At 33.0% G+C, this 20,203-nt stretch overlaps 1 protein-coding gene and 1 pseudogene across 1 annotated transcript; one reads left to right on the top strand and one right to left on the bottom strand.

Annotated features, from left to right (window-relative positions):
- Positions 1-1,620: 1,620 nt before the first annotated feature.
- Positions 1,621-2,419, bottom strand: LOC145576498 (transcription repressor OFP13-like). Its single transcript, XM_081634250.1, has one exon. The coding sequence runs from the start codon at positions 2,378-2,380 to the stop codon at positions 1,637-1,639; it is 744 nt and encodes a 247-aa protein (XP_081490376.1). The 5' UTR covers positions 2,381-2,419; the 3' UTR covers positions 1,621-1,636.
- Positions 2,420-2,486: 67 nt separating this feature from the next.
- Positions 2,487-20,203, top strand: part of LOC145575377 (aquaporin PIP2-2-like) — a 55,245-nt pseudogene continuing 37,528 nt past the window's right edge.

Raw genomic sequence — 20,203 nt, forward strand, 5'->3', positions numbered from 1 at the left:
GGTTTTAGTCTCCTCCTAATTGTTGTTGCAGGGGATCGAACACGGGTCCTCCCTACCAATTGTTGTTGCAGTCACAATCACCACTGCACCAACAAGCAATTGGTACGGAGGAAATATTTTCTCCGTTTCATCAATGTTCTAAAATTGAAATTTTAAATTTGTTACATCACTTTGTTTTTTAGTTTAGGGATTTTCCATTTGGTACCATTGTAGTTTAGGTTTTTCCATTTGATACCTAATTTTTATTTTTATTCCAAATGTTATGTACCACTATACTTTCAGTTTATTCTCTACTATAGCATTCTGTAAAATAAATTATGTAATCTTCGATTTGGGTGTCAAAAAATTGACTAGTTAAAGTTTTAATAGGATGTTTTAGCCCTTAACAACCTTCAGGTTCAAGTTTAAGGTCGAAATTAGCTGAAAAAAAACCGTTAGATATGTCACGATTTATGTGCAAAAAAAAGTCCGATTTAAGTGTAGGGGTCATATTATCTTAAAGGATCAAAATTTACAGTCGGAATTAGAAAAATAAGGAGCACAATGACACAAAACTAATGTTTTATATAACGGGATGCTATAGTAAAGAATAAGTCCAAATTAATGGTACCATGTGGAATAAAAGTAAAATTAGGTACCAAATGGAAAAACCAAAATTACACTGGTACCAAATGGAAAATCTCTTTAGTTTATTAACTCTCTCTATTTCTCTCCTATCATATAGGTTTATTTATTTTTATTCTTTCTGTTTGTCTCATCTGAAAAAATTGTCTAAGAGTGCTCCACAGTTTGCAGATTGATGCAACTAAAAACCGGAGGAATTAAATTTAATTATACAAAATAAAGTAGATTTGCCTATAATACAACGAGTATAGAATCAATAAATCTGCCTAAAATAAAAGAACTATTACCTCTATTTTATATTTTTTGCAACAAACAAACATTTTCTACTCATACTTTATGTCAAATTGTTGCAAATAATATAAAACGAAGCTAGTATTACCATACGAGACTAATACTAGGAAAAGAATAGAAATAAGAAAGAGATGACAATTTATCTATACCACATACAAAATATAAGTTATGGTACTAAATTGTGAAACAATAATCTTTGCCCAAAAGGTTTTAAACGATAATTATTTGACAAATACAAAATTATTTAGGCAAAAACTAATAAACATCGCCAGGTGTTAGATTATAAGATTATCGTCCAAATAAGAATAACTTTCTATAAAACTTTTACACATGGAAGAAATATATTACTACCTAGTTGTACCGTGGACCTTCTCATAATTAATGGAGGTTGCAGATACCAAAACTATTCACTCTCCAATCAATTTAACTCAGTGTCATGAAATTAAAAACTTACAGTTTGACCACATCCAATAACGTAAACAACATTTAATATTACTACCAGTCAACCACATCTATAATTCATGCAGTTAAAAATTAAAATTTACCTCAACATTAATCATCTAACTCTCTCAAACATTACATAATATTAATATTACTATATTTATTTACAAAATTATACATATTTATCCAAACTTTACATAATAATACAACCAATAACAAAAAAATAAAAGGAAAAAGGGCAAAAAAAGTCCATCAAAACAATGCTAAAACAAAAAAAAATTCAATAAATTGTAGGATCTAATAATGTAGAAGAACCCAAAGAAGAAAGAGAAGAAGCAGCAGAAGAAAAAGAAGTAGTAGACTTAGAAATTTCATGATGATAATCACCATTTTTAACATCGTCATCAATAATTTTAACTTCAGCTAATAAATCAACAAAAGCATTAATAATATACCCATGAATTTCTCTTCCATTAATCTTCAAATACCAACGAAGCAACTCCTCTAATCCTTCCCAATCATCTCTAACTCCTAAACTCTCCACCATCTCCTCCATCGACTTCTTAAAATCCACGTACGGGTCCTCGCTTTCGAGCGACATCGCTACCGACTTCTCAAATGGCCCCTTTTCGGCCATTTTGGAACTTGTCTTTTCTTCCGTTGTAGTATTCTGTAACCTCGGGGAGTCTGACTCCTTAGGGTCAAAAAACAGGCGATGGTCTGCGGAGGACGACTGTTGTGCTCCGCGGACTATCGCCTCTAAATGAGTCTCCCTCTCCGTCTCCCCCATCGAAATGTCGTCACACTCGGCCGTAGACAAACTCCCTGCCTCGGATGAGTTCGTAAACCAAGAGTCTGGGGTTTCGATGGTATCCGCCTCGTTGTCAAAATACACTGAATTGATGGTTTTGTAGATATGATCATCCTTCAACGTCGTAATTCGGAACGACGACGTCTTAGGTTGTTGCGTGCATATTGGCCTCCAATCTTTTGGTTTGAACAAAGTTGTAGGAAGAAGCTTCATTTTAATGTTTTTTATTGGCTCTTATAAAAAATTGTGTGTTTTTTTCGTAAATGAAGAAGCAAATAAAGAGGTTGAGAATGAGTAAGTTATAAAAAGGATGATGAAAATGAATGAGAAGGTGGAGAGGAAATGGAGTGGGTCCCAAATAAAAGAGGTGAGTGAGGTTTTTTTTCTCTTGGAAAAATTTAATAAGGGAAGTAAATGCTTCTTTGCTTGTTTGCACCAACTGAAGAGTAATAGTGCACTTTATTTGTCCAATTTAATTATAGAAAATCTACGTCAACTTAATTAATACATAATTAAGTACTACCATAACATTTCAATAATCATCGTGTAGTTGAGGTTACTTACTCAAGGGTTATTAGATCGGTTAGGGTTTACTCAGTCATGGTTATTCGGTAAAGAGTTACTCCATTAGTCAGGGGTGTACTCGGATGATCAAGGATTATTTAATCAGTATTTTAGTATGTATCAGTCGGCCACACGGTGTGACCAACCACACAGAAAACACCATAATATATATATATATATATATGTATTATTACAATAAGGTTTCAATAATTACGTTAGGTGATATCTTTGTGTGATATATTCCTTGTTAGCTGCTGTGTATGTAGGTATAACCGCAGAACATGCATCATACATGAGATTAAACTATGATTTTTAAGTTTGATAAGGTGCGTTACATGCATGGTTTTGACCTTTGCCTTCAATTTTCTATATATAGCTAATTATTGGAGGTTTTTGTGGCGATAAGAGTTTTATAGTTAATTAGTACATTAATTAATAATGTACTGGTACTGGTATCCAAAGTTTAATGAATAATCATATGTGGATCCATTTTATAATAAGCTTATTAATTTATTTTTACATCGCCCTATGCATCAATAACCATATTATACGGTTTCTAATGCACTAAACTAAAACTAGTTTGTAATGTTAGATTTACTGCTACATGTGTTACTAGTTTTGTGACCCGTGCATCTAGTTTTGTGACCCGTGCGATGCCCGGGTTGTTTATTGAATTTTAAGGTAAATTTTTAATATATATATATATATCAAATTTTAAAATATATCATTGATACAAAATTAGTTAGCAATTGATGTGATTTTGTGACGATTTGCTATCTAATACTCCCTCCGTTTTTTTTTTTTTTTTGCATCACTTTCTTTTTTTGGGTGTTTTTTTAAATGCATCACTTCTATATTTGGTAACTTTATACTATATTTTATCATTTCTCTCTCTTCTATGGTCCCAACTAAAATAATAAAAATATCTATCATCTCTTACATACTTTCTTTTTCATAGTCCCCATCTTACTTTTACTATAATAATTTATTCACACACTCACAATATCATATTACTCTCCTAAAACTTTGTACAATCTAAAGTGATGCAAATAAAAAAAAAACGAAGGGAGTAGACATGTAATGACTAATAATAATGTTGGTGGAAATGTTCGATTTAATACATTAAAAAAATAAAAAATTAGCAAAAAATAAATTAAATAAAATAAATGTTCAAAGCTCGTTAGGTTGATCTGAACCCAAAACTTTGGGCAAGAGTTGAACATTTCTTGACTCGTAACCTAAAGTGACTCAAACTGAAATGACTTGTGACCCGACCCTAATTGATGGGTCTACATAGTAATAAAATTCTACTTCAAGTATTAGATTGTGAAGTACTCATATTATTACCGATTAGTATATATTATAAATGGATGTTTTACGCTTTGAACTATATTAGAATTATAATCTAATAATTTTTTTGAATAAAATTATAATTCAATTTGTACATCTAAAATATTGATAATTTATCGAAAATAAAACTATAAACTAACAATTTTATCCTAAAATTCTATCCAAATAGAATTCTAAACTAACTTTTTTATCTTATTCTATTTAAATCTATCCTACGTGGCGTGACACTTGGCGAAAAGTTGGAAAGCCAAGTATCGCTGCCTCGTGGCCTGGCTAAAAGTTTAGCTTTATATACTAGTTATATGATATGATTGGAGGGTCGTCTCAGATACTTTGAAGGCCCCGTTGTGCTATCAAAAAAGGCTAGTCCTTATCAAATGTATGTAGTAATATTATGGGGTTAACCAAAAATATAATACACGCTGTTTAATCTAACTTATAAGTTAGAATGTCATAAAAACTAATTAAATTGTAAAATTCTTTTCTTATTTTTTTAAAAAATCAAATCAATCCATTAATAAAATGTCATCCGTCATCAATAAATGAATCTAAATTAACAAATACTCAAAATTAAATCAAATTAGAGTTTCATCAAAGCTACGACCGTTGAAAGGATCTTGCACTGTGGTACATCTCTTGCATACATCGCTGGAATATACAGCCTTTTTGGAGAGACGGTCTAACGATTTGTTGTAGTCATGAAAATGATTTTCATCTTATTCGCTTGAATGCATTTGAAAACTTGACAACCGTTGCGATCCCAAACAAATCTTTACCAAAGAACTGACAATAGGGCAAAAAAGGTTACCTTTTTTTATAAACCCTAACACACAAACAAACCCTAAACATAAACAAACAACTAAACTAACTAAAACTAACGACTCTACCATAGGGAGACACTCCACCATAGGGAGACGGACGAATATCTACACTACTTGTGTAGATTTATTGAGACCTAAATTGCAAAACTAAATAAAATTAAGGGAAAAAGAGTCAAAAATAGTGTAATTTTCGAATAAATTAGACTATTTCCAGTCTAAACGGTCAAGATTTTTGGAAAAACCCTAAAAAAGAGGAGGAGAAGAGGAGAGGCGAGGCGAGGGATTTTAGGTTAAGTATGACCGGTAACTTTTCTTATTTAATTAATTAAAAATGTGCAACTACAGAATTTATCTAACAGTCTCCGGATAATAAAAAGGTTGATTAAAGTTTAAAGAGTAATAATATTTTCTCAATACTAATTTTCATAATAGTATAAGCAGCATATGCAAATGTTTATGGGTTAAAAATAAGTTATTACCTAAATATAAGTCATACAATTATTTCAATAGGAATTATGGATCAAATTAAATTAGTACGTATACAAGATTGTCATGTTAGCTTTCTCAATTAGACAAATAAAAAAAAAAATTCAATAAGTAATTACTATAATATTTTAATAATAGAAATTTTTTACCTAGGCCATCCGTAATATTACAAGTGTCATTATATTACTAAATGAAATTATATATAGGACATAGGAATCATTGATAGGACATACTCCAGTAACAATATTATTATAGTAGTAATCTGTTTTATAGTGATACAATGCAAATATAAAATATAAGTAGTAAAAAGTGATGAGATTTATACTTTAGGTCAGAAATATGCTCAGTGTCTAGGATATGTTTTGTATTATATTGCCTAACGATAACAGGCTGGCTACATGCACAATTGACTGAATAGAGAAGCACAGGAATGTAACAGTTAACCTCGGTTAAAGACAACACACAACAGTGGCACATGTTTGAATTGATACTAGTATAATGTATATGCACTATATCTTATACTAACTCGATCTCTCATATAATTGAACATGATGAGAAGAATATTATGATAAATCTTACAAGATAAAATCATATCCTCTATTCCCATTAAAAAATAAAAATTAATCTATGTATATTATTGGATACATGATAATTGATACAATAATAAACACCAATGAGGCAATGACTTTAGCATTTCAATTGAGCATCCTCTTGTACATACGGTGCTCGGCTTCTCATAAAAAAATTCCGGCCAAAAAGCGTTAGCGGGGCGGCCATAATATGAAATCTCTGTAATGAACTTCTTATTAAAGTTTTGTGTACGTTAATTTATTATAAAACGAATTAAAGTTATGTTAAAAGTATTTAAAGTTATCCTTTATACTGTAAAAGTTATTATTTTTCTATTCATAAATTTTATCTTACAAAAAGCTTATAATGTATTAGATTAATCATATTAGTCTTTATAGTATATAATCACATATCTATAAGGAATTACACATTAAAATAAAATTAAGGAAAAATTGCTCCCATTAATCTGAACTTTGCCTCATCCGCCCAAATTAATCCGAACTTTCGATTATTATCTATCACTCCCAACTTTAGGGGGTATTAATTTCTACTGCACCCAAATGACTTGCAACCAGTTGAAGAGGTCAATTTTGCTGACTTGTGATTAGTTGCACACGTGTCGCAACCTAATTGGTTCAAAACTTTAAAAAAATTTTAAATATTAAAACTAAATAAATAAATTTAAAGATTAAAAAAAAAAAACAAAACCAACCAACACATCCCGCACCCACCCACCCACAGCGGCACAGCCAGCCACCCAACACCTTCCCCGAAGCATCGACCACCGCCCAGACCCCCCTTCCCCTAGAGTGCCGGTACCGCCCAGTCATGCTTCCCCCTCTCCTAGTGTCGGCGACGCCCGACCACCCTCCCCTTTCCCTTTAAAATTGGCCGCTGAAAACGACCACCAGAAAAATGCCACTACCCCTATTTCTCCGTGAATACGACCACCGAAATGGCCAAAAACGGCCGAAATCGGTCGAATTTCAGGCTGGATGGTTGGGTTTAACCCAAAATCGGCCGTTCGTGGCTAATTTCATTAGCGGTGGCTGGGCGGTGGCTAATTTCGAGATCTGGGGAAGGGAAGGGGTGGGGGAGGGGTTTTCGGGGGTGGGGGAAGGGAAGGGGTGGGTTTCGAGGGAGGGGGAAGGCTGGGCGGCGGTTTCCGGCAGCAGGGGAGGGGTTTTCGGGAATGGGGCTGGTTTTCCGGCGGATTGGGGGTGGGGATGTAGTGGCAGCAGCTGGGCAAGGGGTCGTTTGTGGGTTTTTTAATTTTTTTGTTTTTGTTTTTTGTTTTTTTTTAAAAAAAAAAAATTAAACCAATCATACGCTAACACATGTCTAGGTAACCTGCTACATCAGGTTGGATGACCTGTTGGATGCAACAAAAATTAATACCCCTAAAGTTGGGAGTGATAAATAATAAACGAAAGTTGGGATTAATTTCGGCGGACAAGGCAAAGTTCAGATTAATGGGAGCAATTTTTCCTAAAATTAAACCCAAAATTAAAAGTTACCCTTTAAGTGGTTAAAGGTACCATAAAAATAGTTAAAGTTACGCTCAAACAGATCATTTTACAATAAAATTAATATACACCCGTTGTACACAAAACTTTGTCGAAAATCAATGGTATAACATTTGTACCAAAATTATCAAATACATTAGTTATATAAGTTTCATGGCGAATATTGATACTTATTTGGATATGTTAGGCCTTGTTTAGTTCGCCTTATATTTGCTTATCTGATTTGATCTGGTCTGATCTGGTTTGATCTGATCTGATTTGATCTGGTCTGATCTGATCTGATCTGAATGCCAAATTTGACCAAACTTTGACCTTAAATATACGATAATCTATACAGAATAAATGTATCAAGTGGGGTCTTGTTAGATTCGTGATAATGTATATTTTATTAATATGTGATTTTTAGAAATTTTTTTATTATGAAATTAAAGATATTTAGCGATAAAAAAAACTGCATATAAAACGATGATCTGATCTGAACTTATTATTTAACTAAAATAGGTTGAGACAAGTGAAAATCAGGTGAATAGAATTAGACCTGGCAAATGGGTCATTCGGGTCGGGTACGGGTTGGGTTAGTTTCGAGTCAATTAGTTTCGGGTCGGGTACGGGTCGGGTCAATTTGTGTTTCAGGTTAGGTTCGGGTCAATGATTATTCGGGTCGGGTCGAGTATTGGGTCAACACTTCGGGTCGGGTCATTTCAGGTCGGGTCAATCCGGGTCGTGTCAATCTTCGTGTCAAATGTCGGGTCAATCTTCGAGTACAGTTGTCGAGTCAAGTTATGGTCAGGTCATGTTTGGGTCGAAACTTTGGGTCAAGGCATCAAGCTCAAATAGTTAAATTTATTATTGTTATACTTACTATTGTTTTTAATAAGAAATATAAATCTATGTGTCAACATCATTTTTATTATTGCCGAGAGTTATTATAATATTATTGTTTCATACTTCCTCTGTTTTTTTTAGTTGACGCCTTTCTATTATCACGCTTGCCAACACATGTTTTTAACGATAAATATCTCTAAATATCAACATTGTAAAATTATAAAAAGTAGATATTAATAAAATATACATTGAAACGATTCAAACAAGATCCCATATGAATATGTTTTATAGTATCTATAAACCACAAAAGCGAGTCAAAGCATGTTGTGTAAATAGTGTAAAAGTCAAACGATGTCAACTAAAAAAAACAGAGGAAGTATATATAATCACTATCATTCATTAATTAGTCAGAAATTCAAATTAGTTCGGGACTTCGGGCTTTTTCTCTTAACGACTTCACCTTATAAAAATAAGTTTAAGGTCTAATAACTTTAAATAAGTTCATATAAGTACATATAAGTTACTATAAGCTTATAAGGTCCAATAAGTTTAATAAGGTCAATAAGTTCCAATAAGTCAAAACAAGATCTAATAAGTTCTAATCAAGTCTAATAATAAGATTCAATAAGTTTTAATAAGTTCAATTTAGTCTATAAGTTCAATAAGGTCTAATAAGTTCTGATAAGTGCAGGTTCAATAACGTGAAGAGATTACACCGTACGTAAAACTGGAAAAGAATTTAAAGGTAACACTTAAAAAAAGAAGAGTAATAGTAATAATAACAATAACAAGTTCTGATAAGTGTTTATTAGGGTAAAGTAATTAAGCCCTAAATTAGTTAATTAGGTTATTTTGAGTATCTGTTAATTTTAAAGTCAGGTCATTTCGGGTATAGTTCTGGTCTCTTCGGGTTTCGGGTCTCTTTGGGTCAATCAATTTGGATTAAGATCGGGTAGGGTCAATTAAGATATCGGGTCACTTCGGGTCAGGTTAAGTCGGGTATCGAGTTAAGTTCAGGTTAACTCCACTTCAGGTCGGATCGGGTCAGTTTCGTGTTCGGGTCAATTTCGGATTGATGTTTTCGGGTCACGGGTCGAGTCATTTGGGTCAGGTCATTCGAGTCAGACCAGGATTGCCAGCTCTAAATAAAGTACACTCTAAGTAAATTAGTGATCGAGTGCTTTATATTATGGACCGAAGTATTGTGAATATCGTAAATAGTTGAACTAGTATCTAGAACATTATCAATTTTATTGGAAATCGAAAAGCCTTTTTGACGAAACGGTTTGGATTAATTGGTAAATATTAAGTTTTTCTAAAACTTAAGAATTCTCTCTATAATGTATTTAATTAGCAAGAGGAATGATATTTGTTGACAAAAAGGATTGCATATATCTTATATTATTATATTGGTTCCATTTAAGAAAATAGAATAAGGTAATACGTAACCTTCTATTGAGTGGTTTTGATGTGTAGAAAGTATCTTTGCCCTATTATATAATCTTCTAGGTCATGAATAAATTATCTCCCAAGACAATTTAATACAATTGCATTATTTCTCGATTCGAGCTTAACCTTTTATGCAAAATTAGATTTATACTCCTTGAAAAACTCTATCACTCTGCTAGTGAAATAGCTATTAGTCTTTACACTTGTAGTTGTAGTGCACATATTTGATGGAACTTATCATCTCTTAGCTTTTGGAGACAGCATTAATTTTAGAACAAATGTGTTTGTGATTAATTCACTGAAGGATTAGTCATTGGGCTACATTTGTAAGTTCAAGTGCGAGTGCTTATGAGGTCAAGTGACAAGCTCACTAGACTAATCATTGCTTGATACTCCCTCCGTGGTTTAATAAGTGTTACAGTTTTACTTTTTTACTATTCACATAATGGTTTTGACTTGATTAATTTACTAATATATAAAAAAACAAATGTTATTGTATAATACATTGTTAGATTCGTTATAATGTATACTTTCATAACATCAATTTTCCTATAATTTTTCTAACATATAATTAGATAAATTAATGGTCAAAGTTGTATCTCGACATGCGTGTTTGGTCAAAGTGTAACACTTATTTAAACACGGAGGGAGTACATGTATTTAGGAATTGAGATGGTGAATTACCAAAAATATAAAATAAAAATACTAGTATACATATAGATTTTTTTTTCTTTTTTTTTTTGGTGTTACACCCAGTTCACCCTTTGGACTAATCCGGATTCAGGGATTAGTTCTGGATGGTTAGGTTCCAATCCCCTCCCAATTGTTGTTACGAGGAATCGAACACGGTCCTCCCTACCAAGTCTAGTCCCAATCACTACTACACCAACATCCAATTGATACAAATATACATATAGTCATATACTACTGTAATACTGTCGTAAATTTTTCTTTGAAGTGATGGTTTGAATCCACTACTATACTTATTGGCTATGCAGACAGGAATTAAAAACTTGTCATATGAGGATTGAGGCCAGGGTGATATATGCCCCTATCTTATGCTCTTAATGTTGATGGAGAGGCCACATTACGCGTGTGATTTCGCCGTTGGCCAGTCATTACTCATTAATAAGCTCACATGAACTCTCTCCTCGACCATCACCTATTTTCTGTACAAATTGTTTTCCCACCTTTTTATTTAATAACTGAATCTTATTTTGGTAATAAATAAACTGGCTATTTGGATAATGGGATGAATTCCAATTTTGATTTGAGCTATGGTAATATTATATCTATACTAAGTTACAAGTTACCAAACCTCTAGAATTCTTGTGAATTGAAGATTACAAATTGGGCTTGAGTTGTTTAAGGTCGGTTTCAATTTGGATCACTTTTAAAGTTTACAATTTCTAACTAATTTCTGTTTATTTAAGAGGTTATAGATTGTCTAGTGTCTATTTCATTCAAAGTATCTATGTTATTTCGACAATTTGCTCCTCATCAAGTGTCTGATGTTGAATCCTCCAACACTTCGACACGGACACCCAAATATATAGTGGCCTTATATGAAATTTTATAAAATCTGGAGTCTCAAAGGATCCGATATCATGTCCAACATGACACTCAAATCTGAATCCGTGCAACATAGCATAGACGCATAGTATAGTACTATTTGCATTGTTACACCGGATGCTTGAAAAATTACTCTAATTACTCCACAAATATCTAGTACAAATGTAGTAAAATTTGCATTGTTTCATCGGATATTCTTACTAAGCTATAAGGGTAGTGTTATAATAGTTGTAATAACGAGCTTGCGGCGACAGGGCCAACCAACCCACACATTAATAAGTATTAACCGAAGTCAATATGTACATGCTTATATATACTGTAGTAAAATAAATAAGTTAAAGTGAAAGACAACATTAGCTTTAATTAATGAAGCAATAAAAGAGAAAACTAAAGCAATTCCATATTCTTTAAAGAAAATAGCTCATCAACTCCATCAAGGTTATCAATGTCGTACTCCCACCATCCTCGATACACATTATTAGAGTACTGGACTTGTGATAAGATTTTACTCAACGATAACCTTTTATTAGATTCATATATTACCATATACTCTTCTTCATACTTGTTAGGTGTGGCTGGACCAGAACAAGATCAATACTCTATTCTCTTTAGCTTTGTATGTGAGTGAATTCTAAGGAAGTCTTGAGTAGTACTCCATTTATTTTTGCACACACAAATCTTGACGATTTTGTAAACTAAGCTAGTTGGTAATTTCTTACAGTTCAACGCTTAGTTGGTCTTTTTTTTTTTGTTTTGAAGAAAGTTGGTCTTTTCAGGTCTTGTTATCTTCACCTTAATTTTATTAAACTATAATTATTTTCGCCAAACTAAAATTATTTTGTTGATTAAAGTAATTTTATTGATTTCTTATTATATATACTTATTCTTTGATATTAATTTTTATTGATTAAGAGCCTGTTCATATTTACTGAATTGAGCTGAACTGAACTGATTGGAGCTGAACTGAACTGAACTGATTGGAACTGAACTGAACTGAATTGAGCTGAAATGAATATTTTATGTGAGAGGGAAATTAAGAGCTGAACTGAACTGAAATGAACTGAACTGATTGGAACCGAACTGAACTGAACTGAACTGATTGGAGCTGAACTGAACTGAAATGAACTGAAATTAAGTAAATGTGAACAGGCCCTAAAACTTATTTTGCAGAAATAAACTTTTGATTGTTAAATTTAAATTAGGAAAAATGCACTTAATAATCCCAATTTTAGTCAACTTACTTTAAATAATCCCAACTTTTACCTATGTTTTCTTTCTTCAATCCCAAACTAGTCAACAAAAGTCAACAACCCATTATTCAAGATTACCTAACACGTGTCAACACGTGATTGGTTTAAAAATTTAAAAAAAAAAAGAAAAAAGAAGCCAAAAAAAAAATGAAACATCCAAACCACCAGCCAAGCCACCGTTGGTGGCCCTTCACCCGAGCCTACCCACGAACCACCCCCTCCTAGCCGCCCGCCACCGATTTCCTGCACCAAACCACCCATACCACCAGAAATCTCCCCAAAACCACCCATACCACCATAAATCGACCCCGAACCACCCATAACACCAGAAATCGCCACCAAATAACCCACCAATTTCCGCCACCAAACCACCCGACCCCCTAAATGGACCTCCTCCCTTCCCAAACAACCGAAACCGGCCCCTTATCCCTTCCCAACCCAGAAACTGACGACCCCTCCCTTCCCCACCTCCGAAATGTTTCCCAAGCTCCCAACTTTTGCTATTTCGGGGCTAAATTAATTGGGGTCGGGGGAAGCAGCGCAAGGGAGGTGGCGGAAATTGGTTGTGGGCGCCGGAAAACAACAAACGGGGTCGGATTCTGGGCTTGCCTGGGGATGCCGTGGCCACCTCATGGCAGGCTTGGGATTTGATTTTTTTTCTTTTTTTTTTTTTTTTTATTTTCATTTTAAGAAAAAACTTAATAAGTTTTTTAAACCAATAAATAAGCGACACATGGAAATTATATGTTTTTATAAAAAAATTTAACCCTTTTTCCATGTTACTGGTAATCAGGTTTGAAAAAAAAAATAAAAAAACACAAGTGAAAGTTGGGATTATTGCAAAATAATCGAAAGTTTGGATTATTTAAAGTAAATGAGCCAAAGTTGAGATTATTAAAGTATATTTTTCCATCCTTTAAATTATTTTTACATAACTGAACTTATTTTTACTATATTGAAAATTATATTTGTTGAATACTATTTAGTTTTGGGACTTGAAATCTAGTAAATGACTTAGGGCAACTTCGAATACATCACATCCTTAAAATGATCAACTAGATCACACCCTTCAGAAATTAAAATTAGGATTGTACTCCTTGTATTTTCTTCTTTCTTTATTATAGTGAAAAATCTCTTGAATCCCCTTCACGTGGATCAGATGTAGGTTTAATTTGACCAAACCACGTAAATTCTTGTGTTTTCTTCGTTTATATATTATCTTTATCTTTTTTCTTGTTCTTATTTATCTTTCATTGACTACACCACCCCATTTCCTTACAAATTGGTATTAGATCCAGATTGACTCTCATAGCTAGGTTTTAGATGGACAAGTTTGATTAAATTATGTCTTAAAAATTCGACATTGTGAAATTCGATAGGAAAGTGTACTTTGGCCAATGGAATTGAAGATGAAAGTCATCTTACTTTAAGGGGTCATTTGGTTGACGAGGGAAATAATTTCCCATAAGAATTGACAAATTATGGGAATTAACTTCTCACATTAGATTTTCCATGAATTGTTGAAAGTTGTTTGTTATTCATGGAGAAATTTACAAATCATGGGAATTTCAACTTACTAAGGGGACACTTGATAATTTAATTCCCATGTTTTGCGGAAATTGAAAATTCCCATGAATTTGAAATTCCCACATTTTTATGTTTTGTGCTCAACCAAACAAAACCCCACTATATAAATTCCCATGATTTTCTATTTCCCCCATTTCTTTTGTGCAACCAAACAACACCTAAAGTGACTTTCACAAGGCTCTTGAAGATGTATCCAAAAGCCTTCAGTCATGACCAATGATAAGTTAGAGGATATCGTTTTGACGGCTCTCTTGGTATTCAATTATGTCTCTCTAATGATGAAGTTTTGAGGGAGTTTGCCAAGGAGACGATTATTACGGATTTGTATTGAATTTAGAGTCACTTTATATGATGAAGAGCATGAACCACCGTCTAATGCTTATATCTAGACTTCATGAGTCAATCTAGAAGAAGGTAAACTGCTTGAGTATTATTTAGATAAATAAACTTGTTATTAAACTTTAATATAAATAGATAATTAAAGTAAATAAACTAAATCCAAATTAATTAATGAAAAATTGTCAAGAATAAAACGATCTTTCAGCATTCTTTCAAACATAAAACGACCTTTTGATTATTTTGGAATAAAACGACTTTTGACATACTCAAACACGTGTCGTATAGTGATTGCTTAGGATTTTTTTTACTTTTTCAAATTTTCTTTTAAATAAAATACTTTAATTTAATTTAAACTTAATTAAAAAAAAAACTCTCCCCTTTCGTCTATTCCGCTAAACCCCCTCCCCATTTCATTCGCATCCCCTGCTCCTCCGTCGTGCAACGCCACCGGCACCGGCACCGACACTGACACCAGTTCCATCCCCTTCTTTTTCGCAACGCTACGCATCCCCCTCCCCTTCCGCTTCCCACAGCGCCCCTAGCCCTCACGCTTCCCCGCAACATCGAATGGTTTGTATGGGTTGTTGGTCATGAAAGGATGGAGATGTAGGGCGGTGTTCTGGACGGTTAGAGCTAGGAAATCGATTCTGATAGGCGGTTGTTGGGAGTATGTGTTGGCGGTGGCTGGTGGGAAGGTTTCGTTGGGGAAGTTCGTTAAAGGGTTTTGCCGTCTCGAGCTCGTGGTGGAAGGTTGAGGTGAGGGTTTCAGCCGGGATGGTGGGGACTTGGGTGGGATTCGTTGGGGCTAGCTGTCAGGGGTGTAGGAGGATTTTGGTGCCGGTGGTGGATGATTGGGTGGTAGTTGAGGGCTGGCGTTTTTGCCGGGCTTGTGGGTGAAGGGTGGAGATGATAGTTGGTGGTGGTTGGGCAGTGATGATTTGTTTTTTTTTTTAATAAAATTATTTTTTATATGAAAATGTTTTAAAGAATTAACCACAACGACACGTGTCACAATTAACCTATCAAACAAGTTACTAACCTATTACGTTTTATTTTGAGCAGATTCATGTCAAAGGTCGTTAATTCCAAATTAATTGAAATGTCGTTTTATTTTTAGAAAACCGCTGAAAGGTTGTTTGATTCTTGACAATTTTGTCATTAATATATTGATGTCACCTACAAAAGGTGTACCATTAATTTCCCGCCTTGGTGTTAAGGGAAAACCTTTTTTTTTTTTTTTTTAATTTTGAACTCTATGAATATGGAGTTAATTAAGGTAAAACCTCGATTTTTTTCAAGAGAACATAATTTGAACTCCTTGAATATGGAATCAAAATTAGTTTGAAGTGTAGAATACTCGTATCAGAGTTCGGTGAATGATTGTAGTTGCCCCTAAACCATAAAAATTAGAGTATCTATAGTTTAAAGAGGCAAAAAACTTAAAAGAAACTAGAAATTGGCGTGACACGCTGGAACCATGCCACGAGGTGGCATACGTGTCACCTTAGGTACGTGTCAAGCTAGTTGGGCCAAATTTAAGATAAATATTGAAGAGGAAGTATTAATGCAGTATTGTAAATAGGGATGACAATATTAAATGGATATCCACTAACCCGCTCCACCCACTATAAATAAATGGATGAAAACCCGAATTAAATGGATGAGAAGCGGGTGACAGATGAAGTAGGTGATGGATCGAATTGGATGTGGATGATATTTTTTTCACCCGCTAACCATCCACCCACCCATTTAACATATATTAGATTTTTAATCTAAGAATTTTAATAATAAAATATGAAATGTGCAAGAAAATTACTTATTTTTTTGTTGCAAATTAATTTTTCAAACAATATATTGTTATTGTTTCATTTTTTATTAATAAAATAAAAAAAATTATTGTACAAATAACCGAAAATTAGAGCTTATGTGAGTTTTTTTCCACTTTAATACTCATCCATTAGTCATCCGCTCCACCCGTTTCATCCGCAGTTGATGGACGGACGGATATGGATGATGGGTTAAGCGGATGACGGATGGATGTGGATGGAGTGATTAGAGTAATGGATGGATGCGGGTAAAGCTCCACCCATCCGAATCCGATCCATTGTCATCTCTAATTGTAAATGCATAACAAATACTAAAAATATTCTAAATTACATGGAAAATAGAGAAAGGAGGAGAGGGAAAGGTGAGTGGGACCACTTTTAATTGTACAACATACTGAAAGCTTATATAATACCATTAGTTACTTAGTGATACTGTTTATGCTCGTAGTTAGTATCATTGAATGCATATATAGTATCACTACACACATATATAGTGCCACCATATATTCAATTGTACTATTTGATCACCCAATGGTACCATTTGATCACTCAATGGTAAAGTCTGAATATACATTACGTATAATTACGCTTTTACCCCTCGTTATGCAATTGTTTATGCATAACAATACTCTCTTTAAACTCCCTCAATATTGATCGCGACAAAACCCGCTGATTTTCGACGCTATGCCTTCGACGCTGTCAATTGGGCGTCATTGGAAAATTGGGTTTCCGTGTTTTCTCGACGCTTTTCAGCGTCCTCACTTGTTGTTGACTTAAAAAAGCGTCCAGAATAATCACGTGCTAAGTAGACGTTCTATAGCTTGCGAATTTAAACAAAATTGGGGGAAAAATATCAAAACTGTTCCTCTTTTCTCTCCAATAACTAAACCTTAACCTTCCACTAAAATCCTCTCATGAATTAATCGCTCTCCAAATTGCAAGCCCAGTAACAAATTAAACTTTAAGATGCTCTATTATTTCGTCATATTGGGATGTATTTTAATTGTTTTCTGTTTTTCTCTCCTTTCTCTTTAGATTTTGATTTTAAGGGTTTTTGTTTTAATGCTTATTTTCAATTTTGATTTTGATATTTTCTTAATTTATCATGGAGGAAGAAGGGATAATGAAAGCTGTGATTGTGAAGTCTCTTTGACAACATGTAATACCCCGTATTTTTATACGTATTTTCCTAATTAATTAATTATTATTTTCTAAAAAGGGTATTTTAGTAATTTAACTTACTATTTAAATCTTGGAGCCAAAACGATATTTGAATTTTGGCGCCAAAAGTATTTTAAAAAATAAATTATTATTTTGGATAAGATTTATTATCCATTTATCCTATTTTAAAAACCGGATTATTTATATATTTTGGATATTTTAATTAAGGCAAAAGCTATATCTTATTATTATTTTAATAAGTCCGAAAATCCCATTTATTTGGCTAATAAATTTCGGATTTTCCTAAGAGAAAATCTGATTTTATTAGTTAAATTATTTGGTGAATATTTGGTATTTTATTATTTAATTATTTATTACAATAAATATTATTTACACAATTATTTTAATTCTTTAAAACTAGCAAAAATAATTTCCTAAAGTACTAAATAGGAGGGCTGAAAATATGAGCTTAGGAAAGCTCAAAAATTTCGGCCATCCCATGTAGATTTTGGGAAAAATATTTTTTTGGTAAATTGTATTTTTAATTATCTCCTTAAAATCTCCTATTTTCCTTAAATCTAATTCTCCATCTTTTTAGTATCCAATCATTATATTTTCTTGCCATCTATTTTTCTTAATTATTCCCCAAGTAATTCCAATTTCCTTAATATTTTTCATGACAATCATACCTTCCATATTCAATTATACACAATCTCTTCAATATCAAAACTTTCCTTAAATCTTTACTCACTTCTCCAAGTAATCCCTTAAACCCTACTTACCATAATTCTTCCCAAATTCTCTTACCATAATTCTTGCATGAGCTAGCCTATAAATACCCCTCCATACCCCTCACATTCTTCACACCAATTCTCTTCTTTTCTTCTCCTCTTTTTACACAAATCATCCCGTTTATCTTTGAAGCCAATTTTCGGGCACTTCTGGTCAATTTTTGGGGTATTGCTGTTTCACAGAAGATTGTTCCTCTCGAAAAATCCTTGAGGTTAGGCTCAAGAATCACCCAATTCGGAGTTATATCAAAGGAGTTATAGCCTCTGCAAGTTCTGCCTATTCTTTCCAACGAAAATCCAATTCTTCTCTTTTCCTTGGTTTCTTATCTTTTCTCTTTCTCTTCTCTTATTCAATTATTATTATTATTATTATGGGGGATTTATAAAAATTATTATGAGTAGTTTTAATTATATAAATTAGATTTTTAATGATGTTTATGAAAATTAATTTAAAAGGTCCATGTACATATAGTTGGGGGTTTTTAATTTCATTGTTGTGATTATTTGTTAACCTTATATTAATTAAGGTTATATTTATTTGTAGGGTGTTTTTGATCAAGCTACTTGAGAGTTCTTTTGAAGTATTTTTGGCTAAGCAAGGATCAAGGAACGTTAGGTGGCTAGATACCTTGAAAGTGATCGATTTGAATGAGCATGTTTGAATGATTTTATGGTGATTGAATTAAATTGACTTGAATTATGGTTTATGAAATAAAAGTATGTTTAAAAGATTGGTTTTAATAATTAAATTGGAGTATTGATTTTTGTAACATGTTTTGATTAATTAATTTATTATTCATGTTTAAAAAGGATTGGTTTTGAAAGCTTGTTGGATTTATAAAAAAAAAAGGGAGTTTGAATTATTATTATTAAAGGTTGGAATTATTGGATTTAAGGAGGATTTATTTAATCATTGAATTAAAATTATTATTTATGCTTTATAAGCATGTTAGTAATCCCACTATGCGGATTTGGTATTTTGATAAGGCCTTGGACTTTATATGACCGGGTCTTTCCTCAAGAATAGCCTTGTAACATAAGGAGACTAGCTTGGGGGGTGTGCACACTTGGGAGAGGAATTGGTTAAATTGGTTTAATTGGTTTTAAAATAATTGGAATTGGTTTTATTGATTATTGGGATTTGAATATTGAGAATTGGTTTTGACTCATGAGTTTGGAATTATTGGAATAATTATTGGAATTGATTTCAAAAGCATGTTTGCAAATAAATTGAATTTAATTATCTTGCACTTACCGTACTTAGCATATTTGCTAACCCGTACTTCTTATTTGTTTTGGTTCGCCCTGTTTACCGTAATGGTAAGCAGTATTATTTCAGGTGGAGTGAATAAATTGATGCGTTGGAGTCCCGGGATTGGTTTCACTAAGTTAGGAATCTTGGTCTTTGTATCTATTTTTGAGTACTCATAACATTGGTTTCTATTCATAGTTATAATTAATAAAGGAGAGTTTCGAAGTTTCCGCTGCAAAGTATGGTTTTGTTAGTAAGTTGAGTAGCCTTGCGTAATCACGCGGCGGTAATACGCCTAAGTCTATCTCTACGATATAATTATACGTATTATACTAGTAATTCCGTAGAGGGAGATTTGGGGGTGTTACACAACAGCAGCTACAAAAAAAATAAACAATCAATTGTTCACATACGGACCCAAATGTCACTCATTATCACCATTACTTTTGAGTAATTTCTCGCATCTACTTACTTCTCGTATATGTATATATATTTTTTTTCTATTATTTGAGAATGTAATTTCTGAATTCTATTCATTTTGGTTTAAGTTTGTTTGTTTTGGTGAATTGAGAATTTTGTTGGTAATTTATTTTATAGACTTTACAAAAGGGCTCAAATTTTGTCTTCAGGTAAAGGCCTCTTCACAATTCATTTGATAATACCCACA

Source organism: Chenopodium album, chromosome 13, assembly GCF_948465745.1.
Source record: "Chenopodium album chromosome 13, dcCheAlbu1.1, whole genome shotgun sequence".
In the NCBI taxonomy this organism is placed as follows: Eukaryota; Viridiplantae; Streptophyta; class Magnoliopsida; order Caryophyllales; family Amaranthaceae; genus Chenopodium; species Chenopodium album.

Coding starts and splice junctions, on each gene's coding strand:
- LOC145576498 (XM_081634250.1), bottom strand. CDS start 2,380: ATGAAGCTTCTTCCTACAACTTTGTTCAAACCAAAAGATTGGAGGCCA.